The sequence below is a fragment of the Echiichthys vipera genome, assembly GCF_963691815.1.
Source record: "Echiichthys vipera genome assembly, chromosome: 5".
Classification (NCBI taxonomy): domain Eukaryota; kingdom Metazoa; phylum Chordata; class Actinopteri; order Perciformes; family Trachinidae; genus Echiichthys; species Echiichthys vipera.
In genome coordinates, this window is record NC_139830.1 from 21,475,499 (window position 1) to 21,494,233 (window position 18,735).

Sequence of the window (18,735 nt, forward strand, 5' to 3'; positions counted from 1 at the left end):
TTTACCTCTATGACTTCACTGGAAGAAATTTTCACTTAGAAAGTGGAGGGATTTTAAGACATAAGGATACAAAATCACTTAAGATGGACATTTTTTCAGAATTGCTTTATCATGTTCTGTTCCAGTGTGAACAGTTCTTTGCATGGTAGTGCGGATGTATATGTCTTTTAGATGACGTCTTTTTTGTGCAGTGATGTGTGCCGTTGATTTTACACTCTGTTCATCAGAAGGCTGTTGGATCATAACTAATCCAGCCGTTTCCTTTCTTGTAGGATGCAAAATTACAGAATCATGGCCGGTGCAGCTGTCAGTTTCCCTTGATACATATTTTTTAATAATCTTAAATTGTTCTCTTTGGTTTGCAGGGGAAGGATTTGCAGATTTCAAGTCTGTCAGCACTGATGATGGCTTCACAGACTTTAAAACCGCCGACAGCATCTCTCCACTAGACCCTTCAGAACAATCCAAGATCTTTCAGCCTGCCTTTCCTTCTGCTTTCCCAACTTCTCAGTCTCTACAACAACTACCGCAGCAGCAACAGCCATCAGTGTCTCTTTCTCATCCCAAAAATCCTCTCAACATGGCTGACCTGGACCTTTTCTCTTCTATAGCTCCCTCTGCTCCTGCCCCCAATGAGACAAAACCCAGCCCGTTCCCCTCAGTGTCTGTGCCCCCCTCTCTAGTGCTCCTACCAGGTGGAGCTAAACCTCCAGGTGCAGGCGCAGAGGATTTTGGTGATTTTGCCCTCTTTGGCTCATCCTCTGATGCAGCTCAAGCTTCAGCTGCAGGAGGAGCTGTGGCAGCACCGCAGGACGACTTTGCAGACTTCATGGCGTTTGGTACTTCTGGTGGGGAACCTAAAGGCGAGAGCAGCAGCGTAGGGGTCCAAGGGGAGACTTCCACTCAACTGCGGCCTCAGCAGAGCTCAGACAAGTACGACGTATTCAAACAGCTGTCTCTTGAGGGAGGCCTTGCCTACGATGATGCTAAGGAGAGTGGTGGTGGCTCTTTCTCGTCTCTCAAGAGTGACACGGATGACTTTGCCGACTTTCAGTCTTCAAAGTTCTGCACAGCGCTCGGGGCCTCGGAAAAGACTCTGGTGGACAAGGTGGCTGCTTTCAAACAGGCCAAAGAGGACTCCACCTCTGTCAAGTCCCTTGACCTCCCATCCATCGGGGGGAGCAGTGTAGGAAAGGACGACTCCGAGGACGCACTCTCAGTGCAGCTGGACATGAAGCTCTCGGACATGGGCGGAGACCTGAAACATGTGATGTCGGACAGCTCTCTGGATTTGCCGGGTCTCTCAGCCCACCAGCCCCCCGCTACAGGTGAGGAACTAGTGCGATTGCTCTGGTGAGGCCCCGTCCACACAGTATTAATTCCCAAGGCCAGCAGTGGCCTCTCATCCTCAGTGCCCACTTGTGACCCTCAAACAGGGGGTCAAAGGGCAAGTAATAAGGTCCTAAATTAATTGAATATGCTCAATTACTGAACACAGACGTAACACTACACGGATAACATATCAGATAAGATACATCATATCTTTAATTCTACATTTCATCATCTCATCTCAGCTTATTTATTTACGTTTTTTTATTTAAAACCTTAGTTCTTTCCCCCCTTTCCTTTTTATCTCTCTCCCCCTCCCCCCCATACATATATTCTAATTGTAATGACAGAAAGGTCCTGGCCCATAATTCTATTTATTTACAAATGACGAGTGCCTGGTTCTGATGTATTGGCAGTCATAGTTTATAGACGAGGTCCCCGGCTGCTGTCTGTTTGACTCGGATAAGCTGTCTGTTTGTTTTTTCCACGCTGCAGCGGCAGACATCGCACTTCCCTTCAGTGTCTCCGCAGGTCAAACTCTGTCTCTGTCTGTCTGTCTGTCTGTCTATCTGTCTGTCTGTCTGTCCGTCTATCTGTCTGCGCGTGTGTGTGTGTGCGCACGCATGTGTGTGTCATGCAACGCAAACACAGAGGTTGAATTGAATACAGACAACCCTCTTGTTTATTCTAATCACAGGTTTCGTACAATAGGCTTCAGTTTACCAAAGGCATTATCTGTAAGCCATTATTCACCTTTTTAACTGTTGACATTTGGGTTGTGGGTGATATATTTTTGATTAGCTGAAAATGGATTGTTTCCTTCAATAGAAAACAGGAAAGAAGCTATTTTGAAATAGGGCAACAGTGAATTGTGTCAGAACAGCAGCTGGGATGGTAGGTGCATCATAGCTGGATGCAATACAATTTCCACGCCAGAATGTCTGAGTGAGAGTGTGTGCTTTTTGCATCTTTGTGAACGTCGGTTATTATATTACCCTGCAGTATTTCAGACTTACCCTGCAGTATTATTTGGATCCCTCTTATTATGGGATGTTTCCTTATCAGTGTGTCTGCTTTTTCTCCCCTACCTAACATCCATGAAAGTGGAGTTAAAGTTTACATAAAAATAACTTGTCATTTGGTCATTCATTAAAAGGAAATCAACCCAGTTTTGGTAATAATCAGGTAATGTTCATGTCAGCGCTCCCTCTCCTCCTCCTCTTCTCCAGTGCTCATCATTAGTTCATCTAGCATATTACCTTCCATGTCATGGCTCATGTTTCACAGCAAACATTCAAGACCATTTCTTAATTTAACTGGAGACTGCATGTGACCGTTGATAGTGGAAATCCTTGCAACACAAAACATTTACATTTTTAAACGCTTTTGTGCAGGTTACTCATGCATTCAATTTTCTGCACTGACAGCTTTCAGATATCAACATACTGGTTCGATCACTTAAAACACACGTATACCATTTGATTTCATCTAAGGAATTGATACATTTTCATAAATGTAAACATCCCCATTGCCTTATTTCAGTTTTTGTACAGTGGTCAAACCAAAACTGGACCCTCTGTACTGACAGTAAGATGATGTGTTCAAACAAACAGTCCATGAAGCTGCAGCAAAACGGTCACTGTTGATAAAAGTGCGCAGTTTAACATCGATACATTCCTAATAAGCTTTTACACTACTGTAACAGCTGCTCCACCTTTTCCTTTCACCCTTATTTATCCGATGTTCTTGTTCTCAGAGAGCTCGGGAACTAACCTGTTGTCAAAGTGTAGCAGGCCGAGCAGTTTGAGCACCTCACCATGCTTTGCATTGTGTTTCTGGACATGTACGTAATCCTAAAGAGACAGTATTTCTTTTTGTGAGGTTCCTTCTGAGGAATCAGATTTTAGTTTTTTATTTATTAATTTACCGTTATCTGTGGTACTGCAGCATGAATAATCATGTGTGGCTCTACGGTCTGGCTCTCTGAGAACATAATGACGTTAGAATTACCCTTCCTGCCTTGCTTTTTGCTGCAGTGCGCCTACCTTTTCAATTTGTGAAATTGACAAGAACATAATACAAGATACCATTTTATGCATAACAGTATTGCAAGTTGATGTTTTTATCAAAGGAAGAAATGTATACATACAGATTTGATAGTGTATTTTTATTACAGGAATATGATCTCTGATTATGAAAGACTCCTTAATCTTAATGTGATTTGCCAACTATGTCATTTAAATGTAGCCTTCAGTATTAAGTAAGATTAAAATATTTTAGGTTAACATTCCAAACTAAACATTGTTGTCTTGAGTAATAATGACGTGCTGTTATTTAGGGGGGCATAATAGTTTGCGCACATTAGCCTGCTTTGACAAACAATCACTGTAGCAAGAGAAAAGGGATACTGTCTCTTTAATTCTGTTTCTGCATCTGTGATTGGTTGTAATTGAGGCCCTTTCTGGGATGTCAGGTGTAAGGATGGCCCTCTTTGTTTTCTGTAACCCTTTGAGTGCTTGAACAAGATCACTTCATGTTTTTACATGCAGATATTGTGATCGTCCTTGATTCTGCTATTCGAATAAAAGACTAAAATTGTATCCTTATAATTGTAAATGCATAAAAATGGCAGCCTCTTAAATTGTGGCTTTTAAGTCCTTACTGCTCCTAAAGAGCTGTATACAGTGATTCCAGACGAGCATTGATTTTTCGGGACACTCTACCAATTTTTCCCCTCAGGTCCTCAAAGGGTTAATGCTTCCTGCCTTTAGCTTGTTCTTTATCTTTATCTTTTTAACATGGCTTTTCAAGTGTTCTGTACTCATATATTTTCCAAAACACCTGTTTCTTTACATCCTAATGGTAAAACAAAAATTTGTAATTTCCCCAGAATTACTGATTTGAGTCTGTGAATGTGCCTTCTCATTCTGGTTCCTGCTTCTATATCCTCGGATTATCTTTGTTTAACTTCTCCGTGTTTGTTTTCTGCCTTTTTCCCCCTGACTCTGCATGACCTTGTATTCTAAATGACTGAAATCTAATTTTACAAGTGTTAGTTTGACAAACCTCTTGTAATGATAGACCTCTTTCACAGTACTTTGTGACCTTTCTCTCTTTCTCTCTACTCATGTTGTCGTAATAAATATTACTGTTGGTATTGCTGAAATGCGTACCGTCTTATTTTCTCCTTCCTTTTTCTTGACAAGCCGTAAAGTGATCTAATGACACAAGGCTTATAGCAGTTAGGTCCTTGTCAATTTCACAAATTGCTTTTTGTACCTGAGGGTTCTGTGATGCAAAATAGGAAGGGTTCAACAAAGTGTGTGCGTGTGTGTGTGCATGTGCGTGTGCGTGTGCGTGTGCGTGCGCGTGTGTGTGTGTGTGTGTGTGTAACTGAGAGGGAGACCTGAATACTTAAATGTGTGCAAGAAAGAATAACAGGACATAAAGAATGACAGGACAGATCTTTTGTTGAAGTCGTTCTCAAATAACAATATCCTTCAGGTTGCATTTAGTATAAAGATATCAACTCTGATATTGTTAGGGAAGATGTTGTTAGTATTCCTTGTGTTTCAGTAAAATGACGGCAATCATTTTCTTCTCGTAAACATGATTCAGCTCAGACATCAAAACAACTTTGTGAGATAATGTATTAAACAGAACTCTGAAAAATGTGGATGAAGGGATGTATTACTTTTGCAAAACAATAATTAGTCAGGCACTAGTATAATTATGAAGAATTCGGCATCGTAAATGTTCTGAATTACAGCGTCACATGATTGCCTGTGTATTGCAGAATCTGTTTTCACATCTTTAAAGTGCAATATATATGAAGGGGGTCCTCTCATTCTTGCCACTATTGAGAATGCAGCAGAGATGATTTTATTTTAGTTTTTGAGTTTCATTCCCAATCCCGTGATCACCGCAAACAAAATTTCATTGAACTCCCTTTTATGGAATGGAAGCAGAAATGTCAGAGAGAGAAATCAAAACCTGGGCAATTAAAACTGTCTGCAGGGCCAAATGACACTAGGAAATATAAGTGAGGAAAAGAGATTTCACTTCAACCGTAGATAAGTGACATACTGATGATCCGACAGATATCTCATTCCTTCATTCAGGCTCATTAATCTCCTATCATGACAGCGTCTGTGCTATCCTGGGAACCACCGGTATGTCTGTGTTGTCATTACAGAAGGAGACGACATGAAATTTGACCCCTTTGGAACGTCTGCCCTCAGCACCCTGGCTAGCTATGACTGGTCAGACCGGGAGGAATGTGTGCCTGGTGAGGTCAGAAAGTCGCAGGGCTTTGAAGGACCTCCCCTTCCATCTTTAGTGCCAGCACAGAGGAAGGAACTGACCTTTGGCAGCACCGAGAACATCGCAAGCGGCTCCGTTGGAAAAATCACAACCTCCTTCCCCACTGAGGACAGCTCATCCACAGATGAGAAGTTTGAAGCTTTTGCTGATTTTGGCTCCGGCGACCAGGGAGGTGTCGATGATGAGGACGACTTTGGAGACTTTGCAAGTACTGTTTCGGAAAAGTCCGATTCTCCCGCCGCCACCGCTGAGGGCAGCTCAGAGGGAAACCAAAGTGAGGCCTCTGATGAGTTTGGAGCCTTCCATGGGGACAAGCCTAAGTTTGGCAAGTCAGACTTCCTCAAAGCAAGCGCGCAGACCAAAGTCAAGTCAAGTGAGGAGATGATCAAGAACGAACTGGCGACCTTTGACTTGTCTGTTCAAGGTGAGTCACAATTGTCATGTTGAATCTAATGTGTGATAGAAATAACAATTTGTTTCACCATTCACTTATATTTCTTTGATTTGCAATTTTTACTATTTTTCACGAAAATAATTAGCAGGTAAAGAAAATGAAGCCCTGAAATCAGTTGTTTAGAAAATGTATTTAACATATTAAAAGCCTCATACCACAGTTTACTAGAGCCAATGATGATGTTTTCTAATTGGTTTGTCCAGAATCCAAAATTATACAGTGATGTTAAACAGAGAAAATCAGCAGATTCTAACATTTACTTTACTGTCTGTGGATTAACTAATCACTTAATTAACGCATTTGTTCCAGCTCTATAAAGGGATTTAATATTAAAATTGTGGCCAGACATTAAATGTTTTTCATTAAGACTTTGACTCCACTGGCAAAATCTAAACCCTTGGCCCTAAAATGGTGCAACAACACTCTGCTCAAGCATCTTCTCCCACCCCATTCCCACGTTAGGCCCATCAGATCTGTAATAAAGCTGTCAGACATTAGATGGCAGTGTTGAGATGACAACTCTGCACTAGTAGCAGTGACTGGTGAGATAGATTAGCAGAGGCCAACAAATCCATGAGCACAAATTAACCATATCCACTGCAAGGCTGTTTGTTTTTTAACTGCTGTTTGCTGGTGTCATGTACCACAAATAATTTATCAGCATTTTCCTGCACTGTGATAAAAGCCCATTTGCCCCAGAGATTTATCTCCCTGTGCTGGATTGTATTTATGGGAGAAAGAGAGCTTTGCTTTCTCCTCTTCGCCCAGTATAACAGTAATCTGATCATGGTGGAGCTTCTGCGTTGTAGGGAGGATGACGCATGTCTCTGCGGGTGGTGGAGGAGTTCAGGGAGAGGGGTAGATTACCTGTGTCCGGACAACACTCATTCTCCCTCACACACACCTACACACTACCTGCCAGCCCCACTGGAATAGCCTATATTTGTTGTGGTACCCTGCCAGGATTTGTCCACCGCTATGAATAATTCATATCTGCATATTTGTGCCTCTGTTTTTTTGTACGTAATTATGTTTGTCACAAATTAAGTATTTACTCATGCTGTCCTTGCCCGGGAGGAATTAGCCACAACAGAATAGAAGCATAATGATTGCAAACAAACAGGTGCATATCTCAAAATGAGTCCTCGACATGGGTGGCTGAACTGAAAAGGCAAAAAGGTTTATATGTTTTTGTGGTTCTCGCTTTGCCTCAGGCTCCCACAAACGCAGTCACAGTTTAGGGGACAAGGAGATTAGGCGTTCACCCCCTTCTCCAGCTCCAGAGCAGCCCTTCAGAGACCGATCCAACACTCTGAGCGAAAAACCGGCCCTGCCTGTCATCAGGGACAAGTACAAGGATCTAACTGGGGAGGTGGAGGTGAGGACGGCGTGGCGTTGACTGCACCACATGTTAGCGCTGTTATCAACCACCAGATTCTAACACAATACTCAGGACTGTGAAAGGCTACAGAATACAGACATTTTCCTCAGTTCATTTGACATTATTTTGTGCTCTGTTGTTGCAGGAGAGCGAGCGCTACGCATACGAGTGGCAAAGGTGTCTGGAAAGTGCTCTGGAGGTTTGTATTTGTTTGTGTCCTGACCTTATCCCTTGGCGAGACTTAATTGTGAGAGTGACAATACACACGTAGTCGAATAATTAAGATAACCAAAAGGCACTGAAAGGATTTACAACCTGAGGGCATTTTTATTATCAAACACATTTTTTTGGAGATTTAATTTTGTTCCCCCCATGCAAACACATTTTTATGACTTAGATTTAAAACGATTTTAAAGTGTCCTTTAAAAAGTCTCTGCACACATGATTAGTGACAGGTGCATCAGAGGGAAACTTTATTTGAATAAAAATGACAGAAATCCTCACTGAAATATTTATTATTGATGTTTCGGTGTGTTCAGCTTTATAACAGACTGAAACAGCTTACATTTGAAAGTTTTTTTTTTAAAGATAGAACACCACAAATAATGATGGTGCCAATCCCAGTAAAAGTGTCTCTTGGCCAAAAACTAGTATGTGTCAAATCAAACCTTGTGGTTATTTTTTCAGCAGAGCATTTAAAAAAAACTTAAAACAACCGGTGAAGACATTTATTTTTTGGGAAGAGGTTAGAATTGTGATGAAAATGTATATATGTATACAGTTTGTATGTCATAACGTTGGCTTCTGTCTTCCCACAATAAGGTCATCACCAAAGCTAACAACATCCTAAATGGCATCAGCAGCTCCTCCGTCTGCACCGAGGTCATCCAGTCTGCTCAGGGCATGGAGTACCTGCTGGGTGAGGAATCACAAGCCACACATGCTCCTGCACATACACCGCCATAAACAAGCCAGGTCTAGCTGTATAGTGTGAAAAAAGGCTGTTAAAGAACCCCGTGTGTGGCCTTACACCCTCTGAAGGATAGAGAGGACAAGATTAAAACAAGCTCTGGTGTGACGGCTTATCTCTGTCCGGTCTGACAAGGTCCTGCTCCCTTATTGTGCGTCTCTGCTTTTAATGAGCTCCGAGTGGCATACATGTCGCAGTGAGGGACTGAATACTGTGAAAACCTCCCTTGAAAATGGCACAAAAGGAGCAACAAAACATGTTTTTTGTGATAAGTGTGCGTGTGTATTTTCTCTGACAGGCGTGGTGGAAGTGTACCGCGTCACCAGGCGCGTGGAGCTGGGCATCAAGGCGACAGCCGTGTGCTCAGAGAAGCTGCAACAGCTGCTGAAGGACATCAGCCGCGTGTGGAACAACCTTATGGGCTTCATGTCGCTGGCCAAGCTCGCTGTAAGATGCTCAAAAAACATATATGTATATATTCCAGAGCACAGGGCAGTTATACCATTAAATACCCAAACAGAAAAAAGGTGCTGAAGCTGCTTTCACTGCCTTCTTTTATAAACCAGACATTAAACTTTTCTGTTGTAGGTACACGTATACCCGAAAGTAGAGCACTGTGGGTCAATTCACAATAGGAAGGCTGCTAATTACATGATGAAATGTTAGCAAATCCAATATTGTTGGTCCATTAGCTTAACATCAATGATTCATCGATTTGGTTGCGATGTAGCTGGAGCCTTTCGTTAGGTCAGTGTTCAGATCAAACGGGATGATAAGGACTGTATAGATTAATTTATCCAGCTGTCTGCTGCCGTCTCTAAAAAGGTGGACTGTCCTCATCCACAGAGCCAGCAGAGGAGCAATATTGTTTTTCACACTGCAGCAGATAACACACACTATCGCGAGGAGGGAGAGAAAACAAAACGGAACTAATGTTTAATTTAAGCATGCGGGAAAGCTTTTTTTCCCTTGAAAGATGTATTGGTATTGTTTGTTTAACTCCACAATAGCTGAAGACAAGCAGTCTTTATGAAAAGTTGATGGTGCTCAGAGATGTTTAATGTATGCAGACTTGTCGCTGCAGTTATTATAATAATAGAAAGGACCACTTTTTGCCCTGCAGCAGGAAGTAAATTTGTGTGTGTTTGTGTGTGTTTGTGTGTGCGTAGCCTGATGAAAGCTCCCTAGATTTCTCCTCCTGTATTCTGAGGCACGGCATCAAGAATGCCAAGGAGTTGGCTTGCGGGGTGTGTCTGCTCAACGTTGATGCTCGCAGCAAGGTTTGTGCGCACACACACACACACGCACACAGAATAACTGAAAACTTTTTTACATAAATGTTCATACACAGCAGATAACAACTGACATTTCTTTGACTTTGAAACATTTTGCAGAACAAAGAAGAAAGCACTATTGGACGTCTGTTTAAACGAGTATGAGACATTTAACTGTCAACCAAATCTCATTCCACTCTTTCCCACTGGGGGCCTCGGGGGGCCTATTCTTCTCTTACTGCCAAGCCCTGCAGGGGGCTAAAGTGACAGGATTCACTTTTCTCCACTACTCTTATAGATGAACAACAGTTGTCTCCATGGACACACACTGTAGCAGATACAGACATTCAGACAAAATTACACTTCAATTGGCCGATCGCTAAGCCCCAACCCTCTTAGTTACTGTTGCTATGCCTGTCAAGCCACATATGCAGTCTGTAATGACTGAGTTGGAGTGTAAACTTCTCTTACTTTAATAAATAGCAGGAAAGAGGATATGCTGGTCGTTTTAATGTAACCTGTAACTCCACAAAATAAGGAAGTCAGTTAATTATAAGCTCCTTGACTTTTGAATTAACACTTGGTTGCTGACTTTACTGTAGGCAGTGAGCTAATTAGGCGGACATACTAATGACTACTACTACTAATGCCTACTTTAAGGGAGATGAACACACTTTACTTTGGCTCTTTTGTTTTTGAAAAAAAGACACCCCCCTCCAAACCCTTATAATGCCGGTTTCCCTCGTAATGGAGCCCCATACATACTGATTCATCATGTGAAGAAACCCAGTGCTTGACAGGCCTGACATGCCTAGTTACAGTTGCTAAGCCATATTGGACAATCAACAGATTATTTCCTTACAACTATTCAGATGAGGGGTTTAACAATCAGTCCCAACTTTTATACTGAAAAAGACTTAAAAAGCCAGGTCTCAGGATAATAATGTGCACTTGAAATAAGTGAGAGTGGAGAGTTGTCACTTTGGCACCTCAGGGTGGGTTCTTGCACTCTGGGATTGGTTCTTCAAGGTCACTGAGGTCGTCACTTTGTCTTGGAAGGGTTTCATTTTCTTATTCTGTCGCCTCGGTAACTGCTCAGCTCGCCACTTACAGCTAACAACCATAAGTGTTTCGGATAAGTGTTCAGTTACTTACACCGGCAAGGGGTGCAATGCGCAGAATTGCTATATGTCGCCTACAGTGTCTGTGCCATAATCGACTTGGGCCATTAATGGTATTCTCGGACCCTGCGGTTTAGAGGACAGGATGGTGTCTTTAATTGTTTCTCGTGTTCCTTCTGCTGCTCAGCCAGAAACAGATGGATGGTCCAGGCAAGATACGGCTGAGTGAGAGGCATCTAGGATGCGAGCAGATGTGGTTTACACATTAGTCAGAAGCAGGGAGTATAGCTGACAATAGACCTGCACACACACTCTCTCACCTCTCACTCTGATGTGCATAGAGGCAGGCTGAAATTAATGCAGTTTTATTTTGTCTCTGTGCCACTAGCATGAGATTAATAACCCATCTTTTAATTGCATTTTTAGCAGAGCCACACTGGTAAGAAGGAATAAAAGCCAAGTGGAGAATAGCAACCCCTCAGAGGATAATCAAGTGAAAGAACAGCTTTGGCTACAGCAGAGAGCGCTCATTGTAGCATTGTCCTGTAGTGAAGAGGTACTGATTTGTTTTTTAACCAAAGGTGCTGAAGGGAGGAGATCTTGATGTGGCATCAAAGAAATGTGACAGCAGATGAGCTTAATGGCTCGTGCTTATATCATGCTGTAAATTTGAGTCTTTCAAAAGATTCCGTAAAAAGGTTTTGACACAAATGGAGCCAAAAATCATTTTCACTCTCACATTCAGTGAGAATGTCAGTCTCACCTTGTTGGTATGGGGCCGATTATTTTGGTATCAGTTGTGTTGTCTCTTTTTCTTCTTGAGGCCAGGAGGCAGAGATGAGCAACCTGCAGCATCTTCATCTCATCTCAGTTTGTCACTCAAGGGCAGCAGCCGTTATGTTTTATCATAAGTGATACTTTTCAGCTAATGATGCTTCAGCGCTTCTGCTAAATGATAAATGCTAATTTGAGCAATTACAGGGAGAAGCACTGGAAAGGATTTCTAAGTTGAATAATTTAGCATTTCTGGCTATTGATATTAATGCAGGTTTCTGAAGTGCCTCAAGGATTTGGATTGATTGTTCTGTGTAGATTTTACTTGAGGAAGTATGACAGCAGTGCTGACAGAAGTTTGGATTCCAGCTTTGTCAGTTTATTTCCCCAAATGATCCCATCTCCTCACAATTGTGATTTTTTTTGGTGGCCTGTCAGTATCAGCTTGCTGTATTGTGCCTCAGGTTAGCAGGGTTCCTACACACTTAAATAAATTACCACCAGGCCTGAAATTGACAAAACATCTCTCTGGAAAGAACAAAGAAGAACACAACATTTATTTGTAGATTTTCTGGCTATTTTTCCCAGTAAAGAATATTTCACCAGATAAAGGATAGTCTATTTGAATATGGTATTCAGTGTGAAATTGGTTATGACACAGGCTTTGGGGGAAAAAAAACACCATTAAAACCACCCCTTCTGTTCAGCCTCCACACTGGAAGTGACAGTGCTGTGTATAGTAACATGAGCTAATCAAACCAAGCAGGGATGACTTGCTAACTTGGGATTTAAATCATCCATGATGTATTCCATTTTAATCAGAAACAATACACAATTCAAAAACACAGAATGCTGTAAACATGGAATCAAACGTGGCTCAACATCAGTCTGTGTAGACATAGGTGTTCGGTCTTAAGCAGTTCTGAAATGCAAGAATGTAATGGAAATTAATTAAAAGTAAAACTGCTTTGACAGCTAAGATGCCCAGTTTGTTGTTGGAGCAGCTGAAAACAGCAGCAGAAAACCAGACATCTGGCCGACTGTTTAACAGGACTCGGTTGTGTTGAAGTTGAAGTTAACCTTTATGTAAAAGGCATTTCATGACCATGTATTCGACATAAAACTGGTTCTGTAGGATCTGCTGGAGAGATTTATTTGGCAAAAGCGTTTTAAAACTGGACAAACATCACAGTGTTAACAAGCAGAGCTTTACAAGAGAAGTGCTATGGCACTATACATCTGAGACAGGCCTAGCTAAGATAGACTGCGCTGATCTGCTACTGTGAGCATACTCAACACTGACTCAAACCTTCAGTCAATATTTCAGATCAATCAAGGCCAAATCTCTTGAATTCTGAGATGGAAAATGTGTCGGAGCCCTGAGAGATAGAAACTTGCATTCTTTCATGTGTTCACTCACAAATAAACCTGGGAAATGAAGCTCTATTCTGGTGAAACAGCTGATCTGAATGTTTGCTTGCTGCTTATTCTGTGTTTTCTTTGCTCTGGGCATTGCATGAACATGCTGACTCCTCTTGTGCTTACAGGCATTGACTAAAGACAATAACAAGAGGTTAAGGGTAAATATGCCTCATTTATTTTTTAATTCTTATAGAGTAGAAGTAAAGATAGTAGATTCTGGGTAGTTTTTAATCATATCTAACCTGTAGTGGCTCAGTCTAAGACCCTAATCTTTACACACAGCTATGAAGGTTAGCTATGAGTTATAGTTAGAATTTTATTTGACCAGCTCAAAAGCATCTCATTCATGTTTCAGAGGAGTTACTGACTGTCTAAAAGGCTTAATAATACACCGCTTGCTTATAGTTAAAACAGACTAAATTGGCCCCGTTCACTGCCACACAGGTGAAGTCAGAAGAAGTCAGGAATGCGCGAGGGTGAAGGGAAAAGTGCAGGCTTGAAATGGAAAGGCTCTGCAGTGACAGGAGGAGGCATTACAGCGCGTCTTTGTGTGACCAGCCTCTCATTTGGCATTTTCCAGCTTTGGCAGCCGTAAGTGCAGGTTTGATGTCGTAGGCCAGGGCACAAAAGAGCTCCGAAAAGAAAATCGCTCTGCTTATGAAATGTGAGTGTGCGAGAGAAGAAAAAAAGAGTGTAAATGTGCCATTCAGTTTGCGTGAGAAAGCCCTTCATCCAGCAGGAGCATCTGCGCTCCTGACTGCATTCAGGCAGGTGGAGATGACTTAATGGTGGTGCGCTGTGGTGGTGTATTTTGTATGCAGTTGTTGCTTTCTGCATGCGTCTCCCCTCTCCTTCTGTGTGGGAGGCTATGATTCACTGAACATGACTCATTCCTCTCTCGCAGCTTCAGCTTCCACTATTTCGCCAGGGATGCACACACATTAGCATCTCCTGATTGAACACATAGCACTCAAACGGGGATCAGATCACCACGTCAGCTATACGGTGTACTCAGATCATTAGAGTTCGAACAATAAGTTTAACAAAATTTGAGTTTTTCAGGCACAGAAGCAAATCATTTTTATGATCCGCTGTTAAAGAGCAATGACAATTTCGAAAATGGCATCACGTTCGGCAACCTTACTCTTGATGCAACAATGGCAGAACTTCCTAACCAGTATTGAAAAAAGAAGATGACGAGACATAGAATATTTTCAGACTCTAAACTCTTCTTAAATCCTTCTTATTGAATAAAACATTGCGTAAGGACAATGATATGCAGGGTTGTGGGTCAACCTTGAGGCATAATGTGCAAGTGTATTTTTGACAGTTTAAAAAAAAGCCACACTTGTCAACTCAGCTGTTCTGCTAAAAGGCCATATTTGGTCATTAAATATCTGTAAAACAGACAATCTTATCCACAACATCAAACTTTTGGAATTTTTTTTAGCATCATCATTTTTTAGACATACGGCTTCAAGGCAAAGCTTGCAATGATAAAGCATCAAGATTTCTTTAAAGTTTCAAAAGATGTGATCCATAATCTTGATATGCAGTATGAGACAACTTTAAGTGTTTTTACCAGGTATTGTTTTCACCTTGTGTGTGTGTCATCATGCCAAAATGTGGTCCTGGAGACATCTACTGTAGCAGGAAATACCAAAGAGGAATTTTTGGCAGGTGTTTTTATGTCCATCTCTCTCTCTCTCTGGGGCCATATACCGTCACTGCGATAGCATTGCAACGTATAAGATACAGTCATGAAAGTTTCCAGGTGTGTAGTTGAGATCAAAATGAAACCGAGTTCAAAGATGGGTGTGGGCCGAACAAGGACAGCGACAGTAGGAGGGAAGGGGGCCATTGCCCCACCACTGGCTTAATTTGGTGTCGCTGCTGGTGGGATTCCATCACAAGGTGGTCTCTAGTTTTTGCTTGTTTTTTTTTAATTAGATATTAAAGTCATGTTTTGTACTGAAGCAGCTGCAGCTTTATCACACACCACCTGTGGTATATTAAGATAATCCTTGCACTGTACTTTTGCAAGACCTTGGGTGTCTTTTAGTCCCTCTCAATGTCATGTGGTGTGCATTTCATTTATTCCATCACAATGACAGAAATACCAATAGAGACCTAGAATCTTAGGTCCAGTCTATCCTTGTTATTCGAGTTTGAACATGACTGCGTTCAGGAAACATTGTTGATATCCTGTAGATTTATTTGGACTCTTTGTGTTGTACCTTTTTTAGGTTAACTATTATTTATACGCTGTTGGGTTTTTTAGCCTTCTATTCCTTAAGTCTCGCATACAGTTTATGCATGATACTTTAAACAAATGAGAAAGTTGAGTCTTTCCGAGTAGGTGTTGCATGCTTGCAAATCCATGTGTATTGAAATCCTTTGGTTACCAGAGGCCGATTTTCTCGTGGGTAACTTGGCTGAAATCTACAGCAGGGTCACGGATATGAAAGCAGAACTGTATACCGCAGTGTTGCTCTTAAAAAAAAGAATCATATTAACAATACTGTAAATTAACATTGGTTCCCACTTTTAGTATTCAGACATAGAAACTGTAGGAAAGAACGTTTTCATCTTAATAGCTGCTAAATCGTAGTTGCGTTGGTAGTGGTTCTTTTACTTCAGCAGTAGCCAGAGCATCACACTAGAACCACAGAGTAAGGGGATAAGAAAGTGTCTCACTCCTTTTCCATGTCCATACCTCTTCCTCCTGTGTGCACAGATGGGTTTATTGTCTCTGTGATTCAGGTGTGTAATATCTCACCCTTTCACTTTGACAGGCATTCAACTCGGAGACGGACAACTTCAAGCTGCTGTACGGGGGCCACCAGTACCACGCCAGCTGTGCCAATTTCTGGATTAACTGTGTGGAGCCCAAACCCCCCGGCCTCATACTGCCCGACCTGCTCTGAGCTCTGGGCTGCGGCTGCCATGGCAACGCAGCAAAGGCTAATCAACATAACACGTCCACAGATAGGTGAAGCGACGGCACGCCTCGCAGTGCACAGGCTTTCACCTTGAACTGAGAGGACGTTGTCACTGGATTCCTCAGCTTTTTTCTTTTTTTTTTACTCTGCAATCTCTCTTCTTGTCACACTTTTGGTGAAGCTGTCACTCAAATCTGGTGGTTTGTTGAAATTTAAAATATAATTTGTATAAATATTTACCTTCTACATTGTTATTGTACCTTTTTCTTCTTCCACATGAATTCCCTAAACAACGGTCAGCTGTATAAGTCGTATTTAAATCAACTACTAGCGATGCTTTTAAGAGATGATTTCCACTGGTTTTCACTGCAGTCAATAAATAATCACGTGACTTCTATTTAAATTATTAGGTGTGCAATATCATTAAACACACTTGAAGAAGTTTGTAAACATCTTGAGTTTTTAATGTTATATGTTGCTTTGCTTCTGTTTGAGAGGATTTTTATTCACGACTCCTTTTGCTCCCACTGAACCAGAGCTGTCGAATCATAAGCCTATTACTGTACTTGAATTTCATTTTAGTCGCCTTTGTCTGGCTGTTTTGGTTTTAATATTAAATATTTAACGTACAAACTGAGGCAGGTGTCTTACCTTTTCCTGAATTGTGTTGAATTGTCTGCTTTGGGTTTTTTTGCACTGTTGAGGAGATTTCACCACCTCTTGGAGTATTTAAATAGTGTATTTTATAGGGGGGAAACTTGTGATTTGGGGACCTGAAGGGAACCATGTTAACGGTTTTGTTTTTGTGTCTTGGTGCTGTCTGCAACTTGAGCTGGACGTCTGGAAGAAGCTGACTGATTCTGAACTAAAATTGCAACAGCACTTCTTGTATATTATGGTGTCATGCTGTAGCATTGTAATTATGACTAACTGTGAATGTGATGTAAATAAATATCATGTATACAGTTTATTTAAAGTGTCAAAGATTATTATATTGGTCAGATTATTCTGTCTATAATACATGCCTGTACATTATATGTGTTATTGACTGCTGCAATTGATTAGCCTCCTGAGACCGTCCTGATCTCGCGAGCTCCATTGTATTTTACTCACAGATCAGTCTGGTAATGTTCGACGGAGAAAATGTGTAGTCGATTGGCAAGCAAACATCCAAACAGCGTTGGTTTTGGCTTTGACGCAACACATGCAAATCCGACCTGATTCAGACCCATTTTCAGACCGCGGTAGCCCTAATTCTGTTGGCCACTCGCTAACGCTTTTCTCTCTTGGATCCTCCTGTTGGAATATGAACCGCCCACCTGATATTGTGCCTTTTATCCGTAAATCTGTGTTACACAAATGTCAAATATCCTTTACTTACATGTCGTTTACTTTCTAAACTTTGCCTCCCCGCTCTGATAGTACGTCATACGCTTTGTCATTCGATTGGTTGATTTGGCCTGATAGACAGATGGTTTATCCAATCAGCAACCAGTATTTTCTCCCCTTCCCAAAGGATCTCCAAACGAGAGTTCCCAGATGGATATGCTGAACAAATGAGCAAATCAATCCATTTGGCGGAGTTAGGTTAGTAATTGCTGGTTTTCAATCATAGCTCAGGAACTGTCGAAACAGTGCATGAAGCTGTAATAAGAGCAGAACATGGAATATCAGGAGTAAGATGTAGCTTTCTTTAAATCTGTATATTTTATGAAATATTGTACTACAACCAAAAATACAATTGTATCATTCATGTAGTTACCATGACTATATTTAAGACCATTTTACGGTTTAAGTCCCTCCCCTTAAAACAATCAGACAAAAAAACATTTACCTGGGTCTAGACTCTGCCGTCCCAACAGAGTTGACTGAAACAGGGTGTAATTAGTTGACAGTTCTGTCTGATATCAGGCAAAAAAAACACAGTTGCCGACTGGAAAACCTATAAAAATGACTACTTGAAAGGCCTATGTAGATCCTAAAACTACCCCCTAACCGTAACCTCTAACCCTAACTAAATGCCAAATTAAATCAGCAGGGGAATAGGCTTATGCCAGCTGGGAACATAGGGATGACCCCAAACAAACAAGATGTGTTTATTAGTGTAACTTTGAGGTGCTAGCAATGAGCTTCTGTTTCCTTTGTCCAAAGCCAGGTTAGCTGTTTCTCCCACATTTCTAATCTTTATGCTAGGCAAACTATCTTCTGGCAGCAGTAGCTTTAAATGTAGCATTCAGACATGAGAGTGGTATCAATTTTCTCTACTTTTAATCAACATAGCAAATAAGTGTGCTTCCTAAAATGTCTTTTCCTTTTATCCCTTGCAAATCATCGGTAGTCTACGTTACTGTTGATATTCTGGATTCATTCATCCTTAATTTCTGTTTAAGGGCAGCATATTGCAGCTTTTAGGCAAGTCATTTAATTCACTTGGCTTTTGATATTATTCCGCCTGCTTTTCTGAGAAGCTTCCTCTTCCAAATGCATGAATGTTGCTGCACGCTTTAACTCCGTCTCTTTACTCCATAATGTACTTTCTCTCCGGCCAGAGGAGTCTCATCTCCATCATTTTGTGACAAAATGGAATAAATTCTCCTTCAACAAGCCTGCCGGGCCGTGGCTGGCCGTCGAGCTCAGCCAATCAAATGAGATGTCTGGGGGCTCTGTGAAACCAGTCTCATTATCCTTCCCACACTTGTGTTCAGGTGTGTTCTCCGACATCCATTTTATCTCTCGCTGTCCCCT

At 41.5% G+C, this 18,735-nt stretch overlaps 1 protein-coding gene across 5 annotated transcripts in view; it reads left to right on the forward strand.

Annotated features, from left to right (window-relative positions):
* synrg (synergin, gamma) overlaps positions 1-16,906 on the forward strand; it is a 37,426-nt gene extending 20,520 nt beyond the window's left edge. For 4 of the 5 annotated variants that reach the window (XM_083913805.1, XM_083913806.1, XM_083913808.1 and 1 more), the window contains 9 exons: positions 366-1,328; positions 5,525-6,076; positions 7,321-7,484; positions 7,633-7,686; positions 8,310-8,406; positions 8,756-8,904; positions 9,627-9,737; positions 9,852-9,890; positions 15,844-16,906. In XM_083913805.1, the coding sequence (XP_083769931.1) occupies positions 366-1,328; positions 5,525-6,076; positions 7,321-7,484; positions 7,633-7,686; positions 8,310-8,406; positions 8,756-8,904; positions 9,627-9,737; positions 9,852-9,890; positions 15,844-15,975 (2,261 nt within the window). In that variant the 3' untranslated portion in view covers positions 15,976-16,906. The remainder of the gene's footprint in view (positions 1-365; positions 1,329-5,524; positions 6,077-7,320; positions 7,485-7,632; positions 7,687-8,309; positions 8,407-8,755; positions 8,905-9,626; positions 9,738-9,851; positions 9,891-15,843) is intronic. The other variant, XM_083913807.1, reaches the window with a different exon arrangement.
* Positions 16,907-18,735: the final 1,829 nt, after the last annotated feature.